Raw genomic sequence first — 22,750 nt, 5'->3', positions numbered from 1 at the left:
TGAAAATTCCCTACCGGGATGCGGAAACCATAGGAAAAACCGTCTCGCAACACCCCAGCGGAGACATGATCAGGGTATTCACTGAGCCAAGGAATCATTGCCATGGTATCAACTGGTGTAGGTAAAGCCGCCCCCCGGACTATGTCAGACCTGTTTGGCGCTTCCCCTACTTCCGTTATCACCCGTTTTGGCTCTGCACATGGTCTCGGGGTGCGAGGACTGTCCACACCCCCCACAGTCATGTCTAAACTTACATGACCCCTGGGGCCTCGTACACTTTCCCCTGTTAAAGTTCCAGCATACCCCTTTTTTACCTGTATTGCCGTTCGGCCTTGGGTGATGCTCATTACTCGCCCCTGCCCGAAAGGGCGCCCCGGATGGTTGGCGAGAAAACTCACCCCCACCCCCAAAACAATGGCGCCTTTAACATGCCTGAATTCTCCATTTTTTGCCAAGAAATGGAGTCGTAACAATCCCACGTCAGGCACGTGTCGAACTCTTTAGCCTTACGAAAAATATTATCATAGCAAAACCACTCATTGCCCGTATATGTCTGAGAAAATTCCATAATACGTGACTGGTACACAGGTAACTCGGTCAACAAGTCAGGTCTCCGTTCCCCCAGAATCGAAGTGAATATGCCGAATGCTCTACCCCAATTACCTATCGTCTCATCGACTCTAAAGGCGGCCATTTTTGCGCGCCAAACACTTGGGTGCATAAGTTCTTTCTGGACTTTCACATGCTCAATCTCGTAATGATCAGTTAGCAAGGAGAACATGTTTACATATTTCTCAGCCCATATCCGCTCTTTGATTTCCATCGGGATATGCTGAGCCAATTTCTCCCTTCTCGAGGGTACTGACCCCTTCCCCGCAATCGGCATTAACTGCTTACCTGAGCTAGAAGCTGTAACCGCCGTTGCTGCCGAACTCGTGCCAGCTGCGGGTTGCTCTACTGGAGCCTGCGGGGAAATAAACGGACAAGATGGTTTCGCGGCCTCCCGTGACTGCCGCAACTGCCTCATTAATTGCTTGGCCTCCTCGGCCGTGTCCCCCGGAGCCACAGGACCCCCGCTGCTCTTACCCAACCATGCCGCCAGTTGGGCGGCCAACTCCGGGGGCATGTCCCCCTCGTTCACTGGGGTAACCACAACGGGGATCCGCTGACCCTCGGCAGGAGCCGGCGCGGGAATCTCCGCTGGTCTAGGAGGGCTCGCCGGGGGAGCCTCCGGAACTGGGACCTCGTCCTCATTTGACCCATTCCTGGCCCTCTTCCTTCTTCCGGCCGGGGCCTCCGCCGGGTTGGATCTTTTCGGCCTTCCCGCACCGTCCCTGGCCGCCATTTTTCTCTTCATCTCTGCCATGTCTTTCACCAACATCCGGAGCATCTGGTCGGTGCTGACCTTCTTCGCGACTCTTACCCGGCATTTTCCCCACGTAGGTGAAAGGTCCTAACGCGATTTGCAGTGCTGGAAGAGAAAAGAGAGAAATTACAAATTTCAAAATTGGCTCTTCGTTCCGTCTCGAGCTCACGTGCAGCGAGGAGGTGCAGCTTCAGAGCACAGGAACAAGAGGATGCTTCCTTGGATTGTTGCTCCTTTTATTCTTCTCCGGGCGGGCGTAAACCCGCCTCCTCCCGCCTCCAGGGGCGTGGCTGACGGCTCCAGTGTCTAGGACAACCCACTCTTGGGCGGGAAAAAAGCGCGCCCCGGCTACGCCGCTTCGGGCATACCAGCCGAGACGCGCCTCCCGCCCAAAATGGCTTCCCGGGGGGATCGGGGTACTCCACCATACGTTCGGGGGGACCGAGTGGTCGCCCCTTTCCATTACTCCAGTAACCAGACTGAATCCCTCAACTGCCTCTTTCCAAAAATAATGTAAATCTCTTCTAGTAGAGTAGTGTGGCTCACTGGTTAGAGGTGGCAGACCCGGAAGCAGAGAACGGCCCGGGATCAGGGTTCAATTCCCGACGCGGCAGGGTCGTGGACCAGGGTCAGCGGATTCGATAATTCTCGCCTCGGTACCTACTCTAACTAGGGATCACACTCGGCAACTCTGGGCATTAGCTTGCCTCATCTCTACAACAGCCCCCCACATTCGCTGGGGGTGCCTGGTTTCACCTTGGAGATACCCAGTAGGGACCATCTCACAGGGATAGCCAGGACGGGTTCCCCAGCGGTCTACAGCGCCTCGACGCCTCAGGGCAGCAGTGCGCTTTACAAGAACACACATACATACATTACATACATACATTACATTACATTACATGACGAAATTCACTTGATCTTTGTATCAGACTCTTAGAACAACTAGCTGTAAAGCAAGACATTGCTTTGAAATACAGTGTTTCTTTTGTTCAACTACCTTACTTGAAAAGCGCTCCGATACCCGCAAGGGTCATCTTTGCGCTATATAAAACTTCAAAAAAGAAAAAAAACAATATTTGTGACTTTCTCTGGGCTCAAAATGATTTCTCCAGGGGTGAGATTTGATATCGTTCTCACACATCTGGTCCCACCATGGACAAAAATCTCAAATCTCACCACACGAGAAATCATTTTGAGACATGGGGAATGTTGGCATGTGCAATGTTGATAAGCTCACCCCTTTGTCTGGAGTGTAAGTGAAGCCCCCCTCTGGGCATGTTCAAGGTGAGGCATCTGCAGAAGGAGAAGTAAGCGGCTGTCAGATATTTCATACAACCGAATAACTGAATTTCAAGAGGACTATTTAGTGCAAAAGCAAAACCCTGGCAGTTCCTTATGGACGTGGTCCTGACACAGGGTTGCAGTTTCAACTTCTTTCTGAAGGACAGGTTGTGGAGCGAATGTTGGCAGAAAGCACACAGCAATGTCTAGGGCTCTGAACTACAAAGCATCGTCCACATTTTACGGTTCAGGTTCTGGGGCTGTACGGGAGATAGTGATTGTCTGAGGATGAGCGACAGGTCCACCATGGCATTTTCAAGGCTTTCAGAGGGTACATTAGTAGATACGACAAAAGAGAGTATGGGGGGTGCACAACTAGGCTGAAGAGTATGTTGGCGAGGGGTTGTTAGGGTTCTGGGTGCTCTCCGAGGGTGGTGTTATCCGTCTAAACACCGCTGAGTAATACTATAGAGTTGTGTTTGCGTGGACCGCAGGTACATCCCCAAAGAGGCACACCGCTAATGATCATCAAACGTGATTCAAAAGTTCATTTGAAAAGTAACATTTATTTTCTTCAATGTTTTTTTGTATTCCTTTTTGGATTATTTTGCTGATATTCAAAGCATATCAGAGGACAACATAGTTATACATATGAACAGTTGTTTCCAATGCATTTCGGGCTGTTCAGCCCTTGATCACGGAAGAGCTGAGGAGGAAGGATACGAAAAAAGGTGTCAGAGGTAACGTGACTATACAGCATGAGAGTTATATACAAGTGCTCGTGGTGTTAAAATCTAGTAGAAGAAACGGGTGCCAAATGAAAGGTGAAGGGGTTGTTCCAGAATTTATCAATGGTGATTACGCTAAGAGATAGAAATGTGTAACCGACGTGAAGAAAAAACAGGTAGTGACATTAATATATAAGGTTACCATCAACTAAGTGCTCGATATTAGCGCAAGCGGGTGTGGGGGTGCTTCAGCAATTACCGATTGCGTGCTGTCAAAACAAGACAAACGGTGGGTGGATACGCGGGTTCGGCAAGCACACCGATGTGCAACACTTACTTCATAGTGAGTAACGTGGTAGCGCAGAATCGCGCTCTCGGGCAGGTTACCGCCGGTTGTCTGGCGTGTTGGGAAACGCGGAAGTATAAATAAACAAACAGTGTGAATGGACTTGAGAAGGCAGAGAAGGTGCCGAAGGAAAGTGCAGCGGCCATATTGAAAGGGTGAAGTGATAGACAAGAACGTTACAAAGCCAAGGGGAAAAGTTTAATTAAAGAGCAAATGATGCAGGAGCAAGGTGAAACCATGACATTAATACAGTTGTATAAACAGTGGAGTGTCATAAAAAGCAACTAAATTCAGTGCGGTCATTAAGCCCATTCGGCTTCAGAGTCTGTAGCAAGTAGATCCATTCAAGTTCTCTCTTGAGTAGAAACTTGGTGTTGTCAGTCCCTTCTCTCTTAGAGATGGTTTCTAGAATAATGAATTTCATTTGGGCGATGGTATGGCGAGCATCAATGAAATGCATGGCGATGTTAGATTTTTCTGATTTCAATCTGATATTGGACTTATGCTCGTTAAGGCGTGTTTTCATTTTCCGTTCTGTCTTGCCGATGTACAATTTGCCACATGGGCATTTTAACGCGTAAATCACATTGGCAGTGTCACAGGTTGCATCAACACAAAGTTTAACATTGTGTCCTTTCATTGGGTGCTGTATAGTATTCCCTTTTATTACATTGTTGCAATGATTGCAGTTTAGGCAAGGTTGAGTCCCACGATGGTGTTTGGGTATGTCAGAAGGTTTTGCAAGAATTTCCTTTATATTGCTACTCCTAGTATGTGCAAATATCGGAGGTTTAGCAAAAATACCCTGAAAATCAGGTTCACTCTGTAGAATGGGCCAATGTTTCCATATAATCTTTTTGTATGTTGGACTTGCAGTGGAAAATTTGGAAACAAGAACCATGCGTTGATCCGGATTTTTATGAGTTTTTGTCAGGCTGTCTGATCTCGATATGTTGGTTACACGAGATCGTGCTTGTTGTAGGACGTTGTTGGGGTAACCTCGTTCAAGGAACCTGTTTTGCATTTCTGTGATACGTTCTTCAACCATGGATTCATCAGACACTATGCGCTTGACACGTAGCATCTGAGAGAATGGGAGATGTTTTTTAAGGGAGCCTTGATGAAAACTAGCATAATGTAAAGAGTTGTTGCGATCAGTACTTTTTCTGTAAAGATCGGTGACCAATCCTTGTGAGGTGTTTTTTATGTGAACATCCAGAAAGGCGATATCAGTATCGCTGATGAGCCATGTTAATTTGATGCGTGGATCTTTGTTGTTGATTTCAGTCATAAGATCATGTAAAGATTCCTTGGTGTCTGACCATAAGAAGAATAAGTCGTCAATGTACCGCACGTACAATCTAGAATGGTTTTGGAAATTTGAATTAGTGTATATATGGTGTCTTTCAAAGTTCTCCATGTATGTATTCGCGTATGACGGGGCAGCACAATTCCCCATTGCCATTCCGGAGAGTTGTAGAAACCATTGATCATCAACCTTGAAGTAAGAGTGGTACAAAGTGAAAATCATCAATTCAATTAAAAATGTTTGCATTTTCGAGTCAATTTCACTGTTGAGTAAGATTTGTTCAATTGCTTCGATGCCTCCTAAGTGTGGTATGGAGGTGTATAGGGCGCTCACGTCGGCAGTACATAAGACATACGATTTGTTATTGGGATTTTGTACTCTGGAAAGTTTCATGAGAAAATCGGTGGTGTCTTTAATGTAGCTGTCTGATTGAATCACTAAAGGTTGCAAGTACTTGTCAATGAATTTACCAGTCATTTCATGTATGGACTGCTTGGTAGAGACTATGGGCCTGAAAGGCAGATCCATGAGGTTCTTGTGGATTTTAGGACTCATATGCATCGTTGGGCTTTTTGGACAATCAATTAGCAGATATTTCTTGGTGCGTTCTTCGATCACCCCATTTTGGAGTGCTTTGTGAACGATGTTTTTCAGAAGGTCTTGATATTCGTTGGTAGGGTTATAGTTCAATGCCATATAGGTCGAAGAGTCTTATATATGTTCTTTAAGTATTATATATTAATGTCACTACCTGTTTTTTCTTCACGTCGGTTACACATTTCTATCTCTTAGCGTAATCACCATTGATAAATTCTGGAACAACCCCTTCACCTTTCATTTGGCACCCGTTTCTTCTACTAGATTTTAACACCACGAGCACTTGTATATAACTCTCATGCTGTATAGTCACGTTACCTCTGACACCTTTTTTCGTATTCTTCCTCCTCAGCTCTTCCGTGATCAAGGGCTGAACAGCCCGAAATGCATTGGAAACAACTGTTCATATGTATAACTATGGTGTCCTCTGATATGCTTTGAATATCAGCAAAATAATCCAAAAAGGAATACAAAAAAACATTGAAGAAAATAAATGTTACTTTTCAAATGAACTTTTGAATCACGTTTGATGATCATTAGCGGTGTGCCTCTTTGGGGATGTACCTGCGGTCCACGCAAACACAACTCTATAGTATTACATTAGTAGATACGACAGAGGGCTTTGCAGGGGAATACGGCGTTCATGGAAAGGTAAAGGGAGAGTTCTAAAGGAAGGTGTGACTGGCTTCTAGGATTTCTTCCCTATAGCAGGCTGGAATAACCATTCAAGCTACTTGCTAAAGGTACTAATTAGCTATGTTGACCGGCTAATGTGGACAAAGCTTTGCACAGCGAATTCGGAAGTGTGCTTTGGTTAGCTGGGCTAGTAATTGGTTTTCAATGGATAAAGTGAATTTGGCCTTGTAGAAGTAGAAAAGCGCTTATTGCCGGTCCGATCTGATCAACTGAATGACGTGACACAGCAGAAAGAAACCCCTTGAAATCTGCTTTGGTACTTGGCGTGTTGGCCTGTCATAGAATGAATGATGAATGATGAATGAGAGGGAAACATCACTTACAACGCATTCATTACAACGCACTACCATTGCAACGCAACCATTAAAACGCAAACGATTACAACGCATTGCGCTGGGGGGCGCTCTAGGATAGGGAATATATTTAATTTACTATCCAACACCTTCCCTACTATCCACGGGGACTGGAGTTGGAATAGTAAATTAAATAATTCACTATCCAGCGCTTAAAAGCACTATGCGTTATAATGGTATGCGATGTAAAAACCGCGTTGTAACAGCAGGCGTTGTAATAGCCTGCGTTGTAACGTCACCAATCCGAATGAGATTGGCACAAAGTGGTCCTTCAAATGCATGTTTGAAATATATGGTACAGAACAACATTTTTCCCAATGGGAATTATTCAAGTCAAATAATAAATTGTACCCTATACCATGAATAACATACACTTCAATTAATTCAATTCAAAAAAATGTTTTTTTATTGAATAGGACGTCATACAATATAACATATAATAAAGTTGCTGCACAGTGAGTGGAAAGTAAATACTGAGTAGAGTGCTTGTGAGTAGATAAGAAGGGAATAGGAATTCAAGTGCCAATATATACAATATATAAACACAATTCAGTTAGAGCCTGTCTGGATATGCTTTATATGATAACCCACAGTGATGAGATACAGCATATAGATTCTATGCTACCTAGATGTGGATGGTTATCCCAGTACAGGTCGATGCAATTACAAATGTTGAGGTTTCAACCCCTGGAAGGTGGAGCAGTCAATTAACCCTTGAGTTGGGGTCTTCATCAGGACAAAGGGGCAGCAACCTAGAACCCACTGTTGGACAATAAGTGGGATGGTGTCGCAATTGGGCCAGTCTGCTCCAAATGTGAGGAAAAGGAGGGCCTCCTCTGTGGTCCAAGAAAGTTCCAGAGCATTGTTGTGCCAAAGGGCACGTGTTAGTCAAGAATGGATGATAACAAGTGGTGTCTCTTGTTGAATCTATATTTAAATTATTTCCACTAATCAGTATTCCTGATTAATCAGATAAGCGAACTCTAGCAGCACAGAGTTTCCAGAAGCGTCTCGTGTCTCTCCACCTTTCAGGTGTCGAAATGTCTACATTTCTAATTACATCGACCAGTAATAGGACAACCATCCACATCTAGATAACATGGACTCTATACGCTGTATCTTATAATTGTGGATCATCATCATGTAAAGCATTTCCAGACAGGCGCTAACTGAATCGTTTGTATATATTGGCACTTGAATTCCTATTCCCTTCTTATCTACTCGCGAGCACTCTACTCAGGACTTACTTTTCACTCACTGTGGAGCCACTTTATTATAGGATATATTGTATAACTTTATATTCAATGAATAACATTTTAGAATGTTATTCTTTGAAGTGTATGTTATTCATGATATTGGGTACAATCTAATATTTGACGTGAATAATTCCTGTTGAGACCAATTGTGTTCTGTACCATACTTTACCCAGTTCGTACGGTCTACTGGATTTCCATATTGTTTTGTAATGTGTTTGAAATATATTTCACACATGGGAATCGGTCTTTGTGGCCCTAAGGCCAGTGCAAGGAGTATCCTTTTATTTCCGTAGCTCATGGCGGGGCATTCACGATCAGACTGCTTAGCTCGAACAATCCGACTGGAGCTATCGAAATGGAGTCCTACAGAGACATTCCCATGTCTAGAACCTTCTAAGTACTTCACAGAGAGACCTGGGGGTAGTTGGTCCTATATAAAGGGCATGGTTGTTTCATTCATTCATTCATTCAAGATAAAGGAATGTTTAGAGTGAGACCAATGTAGGGCAGTGACTTCACATGTCCATGTTAATGGGAAAGGCAGTCTTTGTTGAGTGCCCCAGGTGGCTGCTGCTGCCCCTCCCCTAGCCCCCAACAACTGGTGTGGAGGGAATGGCCTCTTAATGGTTGCTAGCCACTGGGCGGCATTCCATAGAGGTCAGGGTGGTCAAGTGGACACTATCGGATTACTGTATCTTCTGGTTTGGGGGATCTCTTGTTCCTGCACCCACAGCTCACCTCGCCTCACCTCATGCTACAGACTATCACTCCTTCTCAAGAGCCTAGAATTACCCATGGAGCATGTTCAGATCATTACACCCTAGAATACGCTGAATGGGACGAAATGTGTATTTTCTCAAGTGCTCTCTTGAAAGCTGAAACCCATGAGTGAAAAGTGGAGTCAGTCGAGTTGAGAATTCTGAAACACAACCACCTAACCAGGTGCCAATATTGCATGCCCATTGCTGCAGATAATCTGTTTAAAGAGAAGCAAACAACCTGGAGCTTCAGCATACTCCAACTCAAGGTGAAAGAAAAACTGCTGAGGTTCCACAGAAGGCTGAGGATTCACATGTTTGGGGCTGCTTGGGACAAAGGATGTCAAAGCTCTGAAGAACTAGACCATGGGTACTCACAAACATTTTCCCAGTGGCCAGAGGGTTTTGTCTGTGATGTCACAGAGGGCCGCATTGATACCAGCAGGGTGGTGGTCGGGGAGAGATGTACCTGGAGCGGTGCCAGTAAGATGGGTGTGGAAGCCAAGCATATACACCCAGTGCATGAATTGCACAATGTGAAACCAGAAAACGTGGGTTTAATCCCGACTTCCCCACAATACTGAACTGTGTTATTCTAGGCAATTGTTTAATTTCACTTTCACTCCTCTTTCTTCATTGTAATATGTAAAACAACTTTGAAACAGAGGACTTCTAAATGTGCATTGTACAAAATCTTCTCCTGTGTTTGATTTAATAAATTATAATGTTTTACGTGTATAAAAGGAACCAAGTACAAAGAGTGCACTTAACAACTTACTTGCTTTCACCTTAGTTCACTATTGACATTATGGTCAGAGTGGAGGGAAAAATTACTGTTTGCAAATTCAAGTTTGGAAACTATTGCTTTAAAAAAAATACCTCTCAATGCACTGATATAATGTGATGTACTAAGGTGAAACGATTCTGCATATTAATGAAATGCACATTTTTTATTTTGAAGAGACCTTATCATATTTTTACACTTAGCTACATGATCTCTTTAAATATATTATACAAATATATTTAATATATTATCTATATTATTACAAATATGTTTCTAAAGTAGGGGGCCCAGGATAACCTAGCTACTGTCTTTCTTTAACTTCAATTAAACTTTAAATAAAGGCTTGGTGGTTAATTTACCTTATTTCTTAATGTTAGTGCTGAGTCGAGAAAACACCAGCTCGGTTCTGCTGATGACCAGGGGGCCGAAAGTAAGGGTCAAGAGGCCCGCATTTGGCACCCGGGCCGTACTTTGACGATCAGTGACTCTAGACTATGTGACGTAAATCCATCCTATATACGAAAGCACAGTCAAGCAGCTCTAACATAATATACACTCTATAAAAAAAAAGCTCCCAGTAAAAAAAAAAAAAAATAGTAAACAATCAGAAATCTTTAAGATAGGATGGGGGTGCCGGCTTGCATTTGGTCAAGAGAAAGAACCCTGGCTGTAAGTAAAGAGAGCCCTTTCTTGCACATCAGACCCATAGGAATGATGCCCTATGAACTGACAAAGATGTCCGCCAACAATTGTGGCGCAACCGCACAACAGCCCCCCAACCACGCACCCCACCTCCTCACCGCAGGATCCTTGACACAGCAAGAGAAGGGAACCCCACAGCGCTCCCGGCTCGGGTTCCAGTCAGTGCAGTTGAAGTAAATATTGAGGTTCCAGTCGTTGGGTCCATGGGCTCCACAGCAGGACCACTAGGGGGCGTTGTGAGTGGCACCGAGATGGCATAAAGGCGCGAGGTGGGGGAGGGTGGGGGAGGGGAAGGAAGCAGGTTAGGAGGAAGGAAATGCGGTTAGAACAGAGATGCATGGGTAAAAGAGAGCGGCGCAAGGAGAAAGAGTGAAGAAAGGAAACAAGGAGGAGGCGCCAGATGCAGGGCAGCCCAGGGTGAGAGGTGCAGAGTGTGGACAGAGTGCAGGGCCAAGAAGAGGGGTGCCGAGTGACCGGAAGGAAAGAACATCCAGGGGAAAAAAATCAGGAAGAGGAAAGAGAGCAGGATGAGGAGAGAAAGTTTTTTTTGTTTTTTTGTATGAGTAGGGTACACGGTGCGAGGGTAAAAGAGGCACAGGGCAAGGAGAATAAGAACAGGGGTGCATGGTGAAAAGAGGGGAGCAGGAAGCGGGGAACGTCGGAGGAACGCAGACAAAGGTAATTAGAGCAGATGAGGGAGAGGGGTGCAAAGCAAGAATGCGCCATGCAAGGTCAGGAAGAGGGGGGGGAGGGAATGAAGGAGATTGGAATGGAGTAGAAAAAATAAACATACATTATATTTTTAACAATCTTAAAACTGTACAACAGTATCAGAATAAAAATATGCAGAACACATTGATTGGCAGTACCACAACACTACCAGAAGAAGTATAATACCAGCGCAGTAGAGCGAAAACGTGAGGCGGGGCAGACGAGCACCTATCAAACTTACAAAACAAGTGAGGCTTAGGGCCTTATTATGACTTTGGAGGAGTCGGAGAAGGTCACCAAGCCAGTGCCCCGCTCCCACACCGCCAAAGCCACATTGAGACTGCCCCCAGATTCTGACTGGAATCCAGGTCAGGCAGTCCTGTGGCACCTGGCACACGGCGGTGCTGCACTAAGGCTCAGAGCCTTAGCAAGCCACCACAATGGGAACGCCATTGCAAGTTCCTGCAAGGCATGGACAGACAAGGCCATGCCCTGGAAAAACTGAGGGTGCATGCAGAATGCAGACAGGCGGGCACACCATATGCCCCCCCCCCAAACCCCCCCCGAATGCATCCCCTGATGCAGAGGCACAGGGGTTTCTCACTGCCATGCTTTTCATAGCGATCACACCGCCAAGGAAACTTGTAATATGCTTGTCGGTGCCGCAGCGGCATCACCAGTCTCACACCTCTGAAAGACCGCCAGGGATGGCAGATCCCTGGAGGTAGCAGTCAATCTGGGGTAGTCCGACCACTGTAATCAAAATATGGCAGGTACACCGCCGGTCTGGCGGTCCACTGACCGCCACCACAACTACGGCGGTTCAATAGACCGCCATAGTCGTAATAAGGTCCTTAAAGTGGCAATATCTGTGAGTGTTATCATGGTATCCAAGACTGAGGATCTCTGAAGCACGGACGTGGCCGAGACTGTGTGGTGTTCGGGATTAGAGATAAAACAGAGTGGGAGCTTTGTGTGCGCGCGGTGGGCGAATCCAAGACAATTAGACAACAGGAAGCACTAAAGTGAATGCAGGGTGGAAAAGTAATAAGGACTGCTCTGTGGAGTGGATGATGAAAGGTGGAAGGGCACATGTAGAGGGGTGGAATTCGATGTACAGGGTCCCCTATTTTTTGATGGAGCGAGGGCCCTTGTAGCCTGAGTGAGTCCACTGGTGGCCGAGTGGTGATTATGGTGGTACAATGTGCCCCAAAACCACCGACACTTGCAATAGCAAACATAGGATAGTTTCACATACGGATGTAATGTGGAATCAGAATGGTTTAACCCTGTACCACACACGCAGTTTCATCTTTATCTGTGTGGATGGCGGGAGAGAGGGCTAGATGTGGATCACAACTGCAGACCATTCACCATCCCACGGCTTAACACAGGATCAAACGCGCTAACAGCAACTTTTTAACCCTGTAAAAATAATACACCCAGCACATTTCATTTACTCTACAAAAGGAGCTTAAAGATGTATTTCCCGATTCTACAGCAATTTTAAAACATGTCACTTCAGTTATTTCTAAATTCAGACATGCAGAAAAAAATAAACTATTTATAAATAAATCTCACAGTTTCCCGTTTTTACTGATTTTACAGAAAAATACATTTAGAAATCAATGTTTTTTCTGTCTGCACTTATTTTTTTTAATGGAAAACTACAGAAAATGGGGCTTATTTTGAGTGACTTTCCATGCTGTCATCAATTACAGGCCAACAGCTGAGCAGACAAGACAGCATGGGGAGTTAAAAACAGGATGAGAGTTCCTTAAATTACGGCATAAGTCAGCATACATTTGTAGTATAATGCTAATATTTGCCTGTGGGTGTATTGTTTAATTTTATTGGATATTTAATTTTTCTAAAACACATTGGGCACCAAGGTAGGAGTGCACGTTTATCAGTTAAATAAATATGGAAATATACAATGTTACAACTTTATTCACAAAACACAAAATAAATATGGCTAAATACTAATAAGATGATAAAATCATAAATACAGACAAAAATGTATATATATTTTTAAATAGCATACAAACAGGAGCCCTATTTATAAACCGTAAAACTGAAATCAAAAATATTCTTTACATAAGTTTGCATAACTGGGTTGATTTGATGTTTTTCTACAACGCACAGGCAAGGAGGTTGCCACCTTTCCCCTACAAAAAAATAATTTGCCAATTCTTCACGCTTTAAGGTTTTGCAAGGGCCAGGCATGATTCTTAAATAAAATGTTGTATCATATTGTCTGTATCTATTTTTAACATGGCCTTTCTGTGTTACTTTGCTTTAATTATCAGTCAGGGATCATTAAAACTGCTCTAGAAAACATTTTGTTTTCTTCTATATTTTCTGCTTAAAGTATACAGTGATCAGGAAAAAATACCGGCTAGGTGGTTTTCCAATTTTTTGTACCTGCGGGGCATTAAAATACTGGTCACGCCAGCCAGATGGGAACCCTAACAGCAGTCAGGAGGGCACCTAAGAGTGTTAATGAAACATATACACAGCGGCAAACAATCATAAAAAAATTTCATGAATCGTAAAAAATGACATTCCAATTTGTATATGCTAATTGCTACCCTGGTCGACAATATTAGGCCTTAGGCTCTGGACGAGGGATTAGGGGATATAATAAAGCAAAGGTGGTAGTGATGGAAATGACTGGATAGAATGGAGCGGGGCAGCTACGGGAGACATTAAAGGAGGAAAGAGAGAGCTTGTGAAGATGGATGGTGGACAATAGGGATATATGCATGGATTATAGCAAATCCAGTGTCGCCAGTACCTAAACTCCACACACGAGGGCGCTGCCGCGCCTCCTTAAGCAGTCCCTGCTCCCAGTGGTTAACATCATGGCCTGCTGTTGCCATGGTAACGGGAAGGCTCAGGACCAGAGTCATGATGACAGACCCGAGAATGCCACCAGCGGCCCCAGGGCGAGGAGGCAGTATTCCGGAGCTCTGTGGGGTCGTTTATTAAGGGGTGGAACGGGGGGAGGGGGGTTTGGGGAGGTCAGGCAAAAAAAAAACAGGAGACCTGGATTGAAAGTACACATATAGCGTGGAAGTCCTTAGAAAAAATATCATACGAAATAATAATATATGCGGTAAACAAATGTAGAGCTAATAGGCTCTGGACTGCTCTTGTCTACAAAGAAGAGAAATACCGTATAGAAGACGCGCATTGGACATGTCATTCTTTGCATCGAAGTAGAAACCCAGCGGGCGTCTCACCTTAAAGATGCCTGTGTACTGGTTGAAGGCTACAGACCAGGCATAAATACGAGCAGGGCAAAGGGGTAAAACAAAGAAGTCCTTAAATGCAAGCGGGGGTTACAGCCTGCTTCTGATGGATTGGGCAATTTATTTCTAAAAAAGACCTTGTCGGCGTTGACTCATGGAAAAAAAGTCAGATAGCATCTTGGAGGCCGTGCATGCAAACGATTGTATTTCAGTAAAGAACTGGCAGCCATGTTTTCTTACAGCGGCTTGGAAACAAAAGCCTGGGCTAGTCTGGCCTTTTTTCGTGAATAAGTAGGCATCTAAACGCCTCAAGAGTCATCGAAGAGGGACATTCTGAGAGTACGTACACACAGTGAATTTGCCCCGCAACTTTCTAGGGGCCCCATTATTATGCTTTCAGGACAGTCCCAAACTGTGTGTAAAATGCAAAAATGATGGGTCCGCCTGTACAATATGTAAACGGACTCCCTGGTTTCCAACATCTCATAAATATTCAAAGGCTTTGCACTGAATGGGGCAACTGAAGGATTGGGGACCTCATAAAGATTTGGGGGCCAACAAAGAGGGTTGTCAATGATCTGACCATAGATGCTGAGGGGGGGACATCCTTTTCAACGCAGATTTTACTCCGCAGTACTTTTAGAACGCGTCCGTTACAACGCAAGTCGTAACCACGACTTGCACAGGAGGGCGCTAGAGGATAAAGAATAGTATATTTACTATTCCAACACCATCCCTAGTATCCACGGGGACTGGTGTTAGAATAGTAAATTATACTATTCACTATCAGCGCCCCCCAACGCAAGTTGTTGTAACAACTTGCGTTGTATAAGAGGCGTTGTAAAAGCACGCGTTGTGACGGTACGCGTCGTACCGTCATACATCCTTGTCCCCGGGCCCTCAAAATCCTTAAGATGACCCTGGACCCAGAAGCATGAAAACCGCTGTCATCAATAGGCACCCAGTACAAACACAGTAGCGAAGACAGCCTTACATACCCAACTTCATCAAGGGTTGAGATTAAGGTAGCTTTAGCAGCCAGAATATTCAAGAAGTGTGGCTCAGCAGTTGGTCTCTGTCACTATTTTTTTGTTTCTTTACAAATGCAGTTTTCATAATTTGGACATTAGACGCTTTTCTTTTCACTTACTGGCAAGCTTGCTGTAGACAAGGGCAGCCATACAATATCCTTTAAGAAACAAAAACACTTTTATTTATCGGTCTCTACATTGCCCATGAGTGATTCTAAGCACTTTTTCTCTGCGTCAGATTGAACCTTTCAATTTCTCGATTTGCTTGAGACCAGCATTGGACCGTTTGGTGGGTGGCAGATATTTCTAGTTTTCACTGGCCTGATGGATGACCACTGTTGTCCTGAAGCTCTTTGGTGACTCCACGATTAGATATTGTCGCTTTGACTTTCGAGAACATCACTTCTGAACTACTGACCCAACTGAAGTCATTTGCTGGGTATTTGCACCCATTTATCACAAGTATATAGGATCAATTTTAATGCCCAGAGGCTTGGTATGAAACCATGCCACCATTTTCCACCATTGTAAGAAAACCACTATTTCTTTTGCAGCCTGGCTGTGATCTTCACCACATCTTGGTGGCCTTCTATGGCCCATGGTTGTGGTCATCTGCATCTAACCCCTCGGAATGGCCAAGCATGGTCTATGCAGAAGCAGGTCCTCATCTGTCATTAAACATGCAGAGAGCTATTGGGCAATGCCCTCACATTTAACAGAGCATTCGCACCTTTCTCTGTGTGCTCCTACAGGGACACAACTAGCTGCAGATACTTTTCTGGGGTCATTCGTGGGCTCACCTCTTACACCAACACATCATTGAAGGATTTGATTTTCCAGGAAAATAAGTTGTTCGCCATTCTTAATTTCAGTATCTTCTGTATACGTAGCCCACACATTCTGCTGGTCTGTCAACGCCTAGCTAGTAGAACACATCCACGTTTAGTGCTTGGAATTAAAGAGTCAATTCGTTGGTCATGATTGGGTGGTATGGGGAAGAACCATTGGATGTCTGGAAGGGAGGTTTGAGGGCTGTGACTGCTATGAAAGTGTCAAAAAATAAACGCTGAAATGGCAATACATAGAATCAAGATCGACCTTTGTGTGAGCTGAGAAAAAGTGTTCCCTGCTTGTAGGCAATGTATTACAAAGATGAATCGTAGGAACTCCAGACGTAGTCATGAGGTACGTTTCATGTAGAGGTTTATTCAAGCTGAGATGGAAGATGGTATATTCAAGTCTAATTCAAGGCCCCACCAGGAGCAGGTTCTTTGCTGCTCAGCCGTCAGTCTCAAACTGTCTTTTCTCTCACAACCAGGCACACCAACATTCTGCTCTCACATCAACATTCTAACATTCCAGTACACATTCATACAGGCTGAGCAGCAAGAAATGGAGATCAAAGTACAACACAATGCCCTTCTGTGGTTGTAGCATAACCCACTTGTCCATCCCTTGATTTCTGCACCAAATTCACATCCAGGACACTTGGAGTACTACAGACTTCTGCTTACTGAAATCCGACACAGGGTGTCTGACAACAGAGTCTATTTTTACATCACAGAACACATATCTACTGATGACTCAGACAAGATGCCTGCCTTGCATCATTCATACTCTGATATCTTCTTTGTCAGTCGCACCCTCTGCTTTCCTGCTCTGCGAACTCGAACAGGAAGTCTGCCTTGACCATGATGGCGCTTGAAGTTCGAGTTACAGAGATTTTTCACATTAAAGCACTCTGCTCTAAGGTGAAGAAAAATACTTGTGTGCTCGGAGTACAGAGTGTATTTCTGGCTTTAAAAGGTTAGGATAGCAGGCACAGCACATGTGGAAGCATCACAGGAAGGGCACAGGGGTCAATCATCCTTAGAGGTCGGAGTCACGTCACTCTCAACAAACTCCGGACCATCACCTCAGTCCCAGAGTTCCGAATGGCCCTCAAAACCTGGCTGTTCCAATAAGCTTCCAGGGCCTGCAAGCACCCGGATACCACAACGGGTAATCAGCCGTGTTTTATAAATCCTGATTGATTGATTGAAACTAGACCGCACTGGTGTCACAACATTTTGATGTTCCACGCAAAGAAGCATCTAGTAGAACTTAAGAGATCAGGCCTGACCTTCAGATCCAGGTGTCTAACCCACAAAGCATATTAGACTTTAGGGTACACCTCATAACTCTTCCATATACACACACCGCTCGTGCACATAAGACTTTTCCCATGTGCATGCAGTATATGCTGAGAACTACACAAAAGCGTGGAATTATCAGCTAGGCTTGGCACCTTAGCTCACACCAGGGTACATACAATGGATGGATGTCATTACAACGCATGCTTTTACAACGCATGCCATTACGACGCAACTTTTACAACGCAAGTCGTTACAATGACTTACGTTGGGGGGCGCTGGATAGTGAATAGTTTAATTTACAATTCCAACTCCAGTCCCCGTGGATAGTAGGGAAGGTGTTGGATAGTAATTAAACTATTCCCTATCCTAGAGCGCCCTCCAGTGCAATTTGTTGTAATGACTTGCGTTGTAAAAGTTGCGTCGTAATGGTAGTGCGTTGTAAAAGTTGCGTTGTAAAGGATGTTTCCCCATACAATTCTACAGTACCTATTGGAAATTCATGACTACATGTCCCAGAATGCAAAGTAATTACTTAAAAAGTCCAATCTGGATGAATATCTAAGAGCAGCCACAGAACAATGGTTATAGACTCTGTATCCAATGAGCATGCCATTTGAAACACATTAGTTGGACAGCCCTTTCTGGGGTACTCACATATTCCTGAGCAAAGTCAATGAGGTTCTGCAAGTCGATGTCATCCCGGTAGGCCTTCACATTGTTGTTGATGAAGAGGTTCAGCTGTTCCTTGATCCAGTCCTTGAAGACGAAGGCTAAGATCCCAGCAGTGAGCTCCAGGAAGAAGATGAGTCCCAAAAACACAGAGAACTGCAGAACGGCGAGGCAAGGGGAAGTGAAGAGGTGTATGGGGTAAATATAAGACAAAGAAGAGAGGAGAAGGGAAAGGAGGATTGAAAAAGGACAGGAAAGAGAGTGAGAAGGCACGGAGGATCAAGGAGAGACAGGGAGATTCAGGGGAGAAAGAAGGAAGAGTTAGAAGTAAGGGAAAAGAGAGGAAGAGTTGGGAAGTAGAAAATATGTGTGGGGTAGCAATACAGAGGAGAGAGAAGGCAGGAGAAGACGTTTAGGACAGGCGGAGAAGTGGGGAAAGTCGAGGGCAGGGAGGTGATGGCACAGAGGAAGAGGACAAGGCAAGGCATAAGGGAAGTAGAAGAGTGTCAAGAATGAAGAGTCAATAGGTCGGAGAGAGTAGGAATGGCAAAGCAAGAGCAACAAAAGATGAAGGAGAGGACAGGGAGAAGAAGGAGGAGATAGAAAGAGAGAAGATAAAGAGTAGATAGGGGAAGAGGAGCAAAGAAACAGCAGAAAAATAGAAGGGAGGAGAGGGCAAGAACGAGAAAAGAGCAGAATTAAAATGTTCACATTGACTGCATGTGCATCATCTGAAGATGAACGCATACACTCTTAATTCTTACTTTACTATATCACTACATGTCGCCATGTCAGCAAGATGGGCCATGTCAGCAAGATGGCAGCAGCGAGAAGTAAGCTCATGGGGTCGTTGGAACAATGATTGGTAGACACCCTGCTCTTTTGTGGAATGGGAGTTCAGTCACTCTGGTTTTAGCACATGTTCTTGCTGCCTACATACATGCTATCTCTGTGTAGGGAGGAGCAGCTCGAGCTGTTAAAGATTAGACTACAAACGTCAACATTATCGGCGCCATCTTGCCCCTTTCGAGCCCATTCGTGCGCGTAAGCAGCAGCCATTTTGAGCATCATGGTCTCCCGGTCCCTCGCTGATAGCCAGCGCGTCTCTCTCTCTCTCTCCTAACCTCGCAAACATCCCCCGCACGTTGACAACCCCCGCTCTCTCATGCCTTGGGTCATAAACCCCTCTTCAGCGCAGCTCCGCCACAGAATCCCATCCTGTTCCCAGCGCGACACCTCCCTTCATTCCTTTCATGGTCTCAGATCCTTTTGATGCAAACCCCCTTTTCCTGCGTCCCCGTTTGTCTTCCTTATTCCCAGGCCACCACCTGGCCCTGCGGATACTGTTTATTACCCCGTACAGTAGGAAGCTTCCCCTCCCCATCAAAAGACCCTCGAGCCGATCAAAGCCTCCACCCTATGAGATCCGATCAACCCCATGCATTCCGTGAATCGGCGGAATGCCCTGCTGCGTGACAATCATCACCTGTTGTGACCGGGGTGGGGAATTCAACTGTAAATGTATGTGGGAACGGGCCTGTAGGGGAGATTCCGAGGATGTTCTTTCAAATATCAAAATGTGGCGAGAATGTGTTACGTGCAATAAAGGTCATAAACCCTAGTATAAGAGGCCAGGCCTCAGAAATGTGGTTAGAGCACCTCGTGATGATACTTGCTGTCTGAACTGATGTGTTCTCCTCCGGAGAGAATAAAATCCTAGTTTCCTGCCTTCCAGTCTCCAGCGCCTGCTTCTTCGTTGATTAATATTGGTGGGTCATAGAGGCGACACCGCCGGGCAACATAAAAGGGTCTTTGGTTACTGGTTGTCTTTGAACCCCTTTTTACAATTGGCGCCCAACGTGGGGCCCATCAGCGACTCGTGGATCCAGTGGGAGAGGTCCTGACGACAGAGTGAACGACTGTAACGATCGGAAGGTACCCTGTCCGATAGACCCTCGTCTGACAGCCGATCATCCGAACTTCACTGGTTCCGAACAGACCTCTCTCGAGTGATCTGCGGTCCTGACTGGGAACCATCAGGAGTGCCGCGTGGATTACGAAGAGAAGAGGACGATCGGGCGCTGGATTCGGAAGACAAGAAACTGTCCATGCGGTCCGGGTAAGGTCGTGTAAACACGACGAATTGCGAAAGTGATTGATAATTGAAAGTGATTGATAATTGATGAGAAAATACTAGTATTACTTTTTGTTAATTTATTTGGAGATTCGCTGTCTGCAAACGGAGAAACAACAGGCTCTCCCTTTATAAACCGCGAAGGATAGGTACGCATCCGTCGGACCTATCTTTCTCCCCCACTGAACAATTGCCCCTCCCCCATTGATTAACTGTTATAGATTGTTTTCTGGAGATTCTCTGTCTGCAAACAGGGAAGATTAGGTCCCCTCTTTGCAGATAGTGAAAGGGTAGGTGACGCGGACCTTTGCGAGCCTACTTATTCTCCCCATTGACCATATTGATTTTTTATTTTTGACCTAACATTGATTGCTCAAGATTGGTTCATGAGGTATTCACTACCTGCAAACAACGTAGAATAGAAATATTCTGTCTAGTCTTTGCAAGCAGTGATAAGATAGGTAGTGCTGACTATTATCCCATTGTGATCCGTCATGCCTGTCTTCTCCCCCCTGGTTAGTAGCCTGTTTAGCCCGGACCGCTTATTAGAGATGAACCATCCGGCCCCGCTGGAAGGCACCTCTAATAAGGACATGTTCATGAAGCATGGATTAATCGCTATAGCCTATAGCCAGCTGTGGCATAAATATACGAAAAAGGATCGAGAAAGTCAGTGGCCACTGGTAGGATCCTTTGAAGACGATAAAATAAACGCACTAGAAACAGCCCTTGGTAAAAACAAGACGACGCCCACTATGCTTGACAGCTTCGGCATGTGGCGAAAAGAAGCCGAACAACGTAAAAAGAGAACTGAGAGTAGGTTGGGAAAAGAGCTGCGGAAAGCAGCCCACCTAGCGGCCCAGAAACTAGAGAAAGAGATAAAAGAAAGAGAGGATACCAAACAGAAGCTAGAAATAGAAACGTCAAGCCAGTGTCTGGTTAGAACACCCTCCACGCTCTACCCTGAATTACACTCGAAACAGCGAACCAACGATGATCTGCTGCTAGGTCCTCCGATCATCCACATGCCCCCTCCATATGCCCCTTCCCAACCCTTAGCACAGCACCCACTACCCCCAGGTACAAGCAAGAGTAGCACCATGGCTTCAGCCCCCATGGCCTCTGTGCCGGCTGAACTCCTTGTATTAGATGCTACGCAAACGACAACGTTGGGTGACCCAGAGGCCCGAAGGGTTGGTCCTGCAAGAACATATAGACTAAACAAAAATGAGCGAGCAGGGGTCGACAAGATAGCAAAGATACTGGTAGAGAAGAGGGAAGATGAAGAGTCCGTCACGGATGTGTTTAATTCTTATACAGGGAGTCACAGACGACACTTTACTGTACAACTGTGTTACCACGTCTTAAACGCATACGAGGACCGGTATCAAGAAAAAGGTCCCCAGAGCCTAACGACTCTGTACCGGAAGGTCGATATCGGGGATGAGAGTGAGAGTGATGTGACGGACCTCCTTACGCGTACGCTTGAGGTTTTCCGCCACCTCACTGAACAAAAGCCGAAAATCGAATCCACAACATCCATAGCCACCGAACCACAGACTGAACGATCTAACACCATGATGCCGATACGAGAGGCTGCCCCTTACTGGGTTCCTCCACGAGGTGAAGGGACTCACGATGACGCAAACAACAAAGACGCAAAGGGACGGGTAGTGTACAATTGGGTCTACCAACCATGGGACCGGCAAGAGATTCTGACCTTCCGGAAATCTCTGCCTGACCTACGTAAAAACCCCACTGCCTTCTATACTGAGTTGGGTACAGCCTTAGGATCGACGATTATGACTCTGGCTGACATCGACTTGTTTTTCGGGTTATGTCTACCAGCTGATGTGTGGAAACAAATCCGGAAAGTCGACCACTCTGAGCTGTTTGGACATAACTGGTCACAACTCGATGGCATAGACAGACAGCGAGAACCCGGACAAAAGCCTTTGAAAGCCATTTTAGACCTCCCGGATAAAATCGTACAGAAATTAAAAACCCTGATCCCAGAAAAGAAAGTGGACTGGTCGATAGTAACGGCTTGTCGCCAGAAACCTCAGGAGGATGTATCGGAATACTTCTCCCGGTTTGAAACGGTGTTCTCCGATTACAGCGGCCAGGACCTGACCACTGCAACCGGACACCATCTGTTTGTCCAGAATTACGTTAAGGGTTTATCACCGGAGGTCTCGCAGAAACTGCAGGCCAGCGAAAGTAGTTGGGCAGCCTCCAAACCTACGGCTATCCTCCAGATGGCCCAATATTATGAACATCAGAAAAACGAAAACGATAGGACAACAGAGAGAAAGAAGAAAGATTTAAAAGAGAGGGTGATGATGGCTCAACTGCAAGGGGTGACTCTGGGAAGAGACCAATACCGGGGAAACCATCAGATGAACGTCCCTAGAACTGCACCTCCCAAAGACCGTACTTCGACTCCCCACATTGGACGAACAGACATCAGAGAGGACCAGTGTGCTTTCTGTAAAGGAACGGGCCACTGGAAATCTCAGTGCCCAGTTCTTTTGGAACTCATCAGAAATAGAGATCCTAGAGATACAGCAAGCGACCCAAGAAATAGGGGACCACAGCGAGGGCACCCAAACAACGCAACTAATGATAGATCAAGTA

The 22,750-nt window shown here is 45.4% G+C and overlaps 1 protein-coding gene across 2 annotated transcripts in view; it reads right to left on the bottom strand.

The window, feature by feature from the left end:
* The window catches only part of TSPAN17 (tetraspanin 17), a 125,250-nt gene that overhangs the window by 23,190 nt on the left and 79,310 nt on the right, over positions 1-22,750 (bottom strand). For both annotated transcript variants that reach the window (XM_086931764.1, XM_086931765.1), the window contains 2 exons: positions 17,965-18,135; positions 10,278-10,403 (listed from right to left, as the gene is read on the bottom strand). In XM_086931764.1, coding sequence (XP_086787890.1) covers positions 10,278-10,403; positions 17,965-18,135 — 297 coding nt within the window. The remainder of the gene's footprint in view (positions 1-10,277; positions 10,404-17,964; positions 18,136-22,750) is intronic.

This window comes from Lissotriton vulgaris, chromosome 7 (genome assembly GCF_964263255.1).
Source record: "Lissotriton vulgaris chromosome 7, aLisVul1.2, whole genome shotgun sequence".
Lineage (NCBI taxonomy): Eukaryota > Metazoa > Chordata > Amphibia > Caudata > Salamandridae > Lissotriton > Lissotriton vulgaris.
This window is presented reverse-complemented; position numbering and strand designations above follow the sequence as displayed.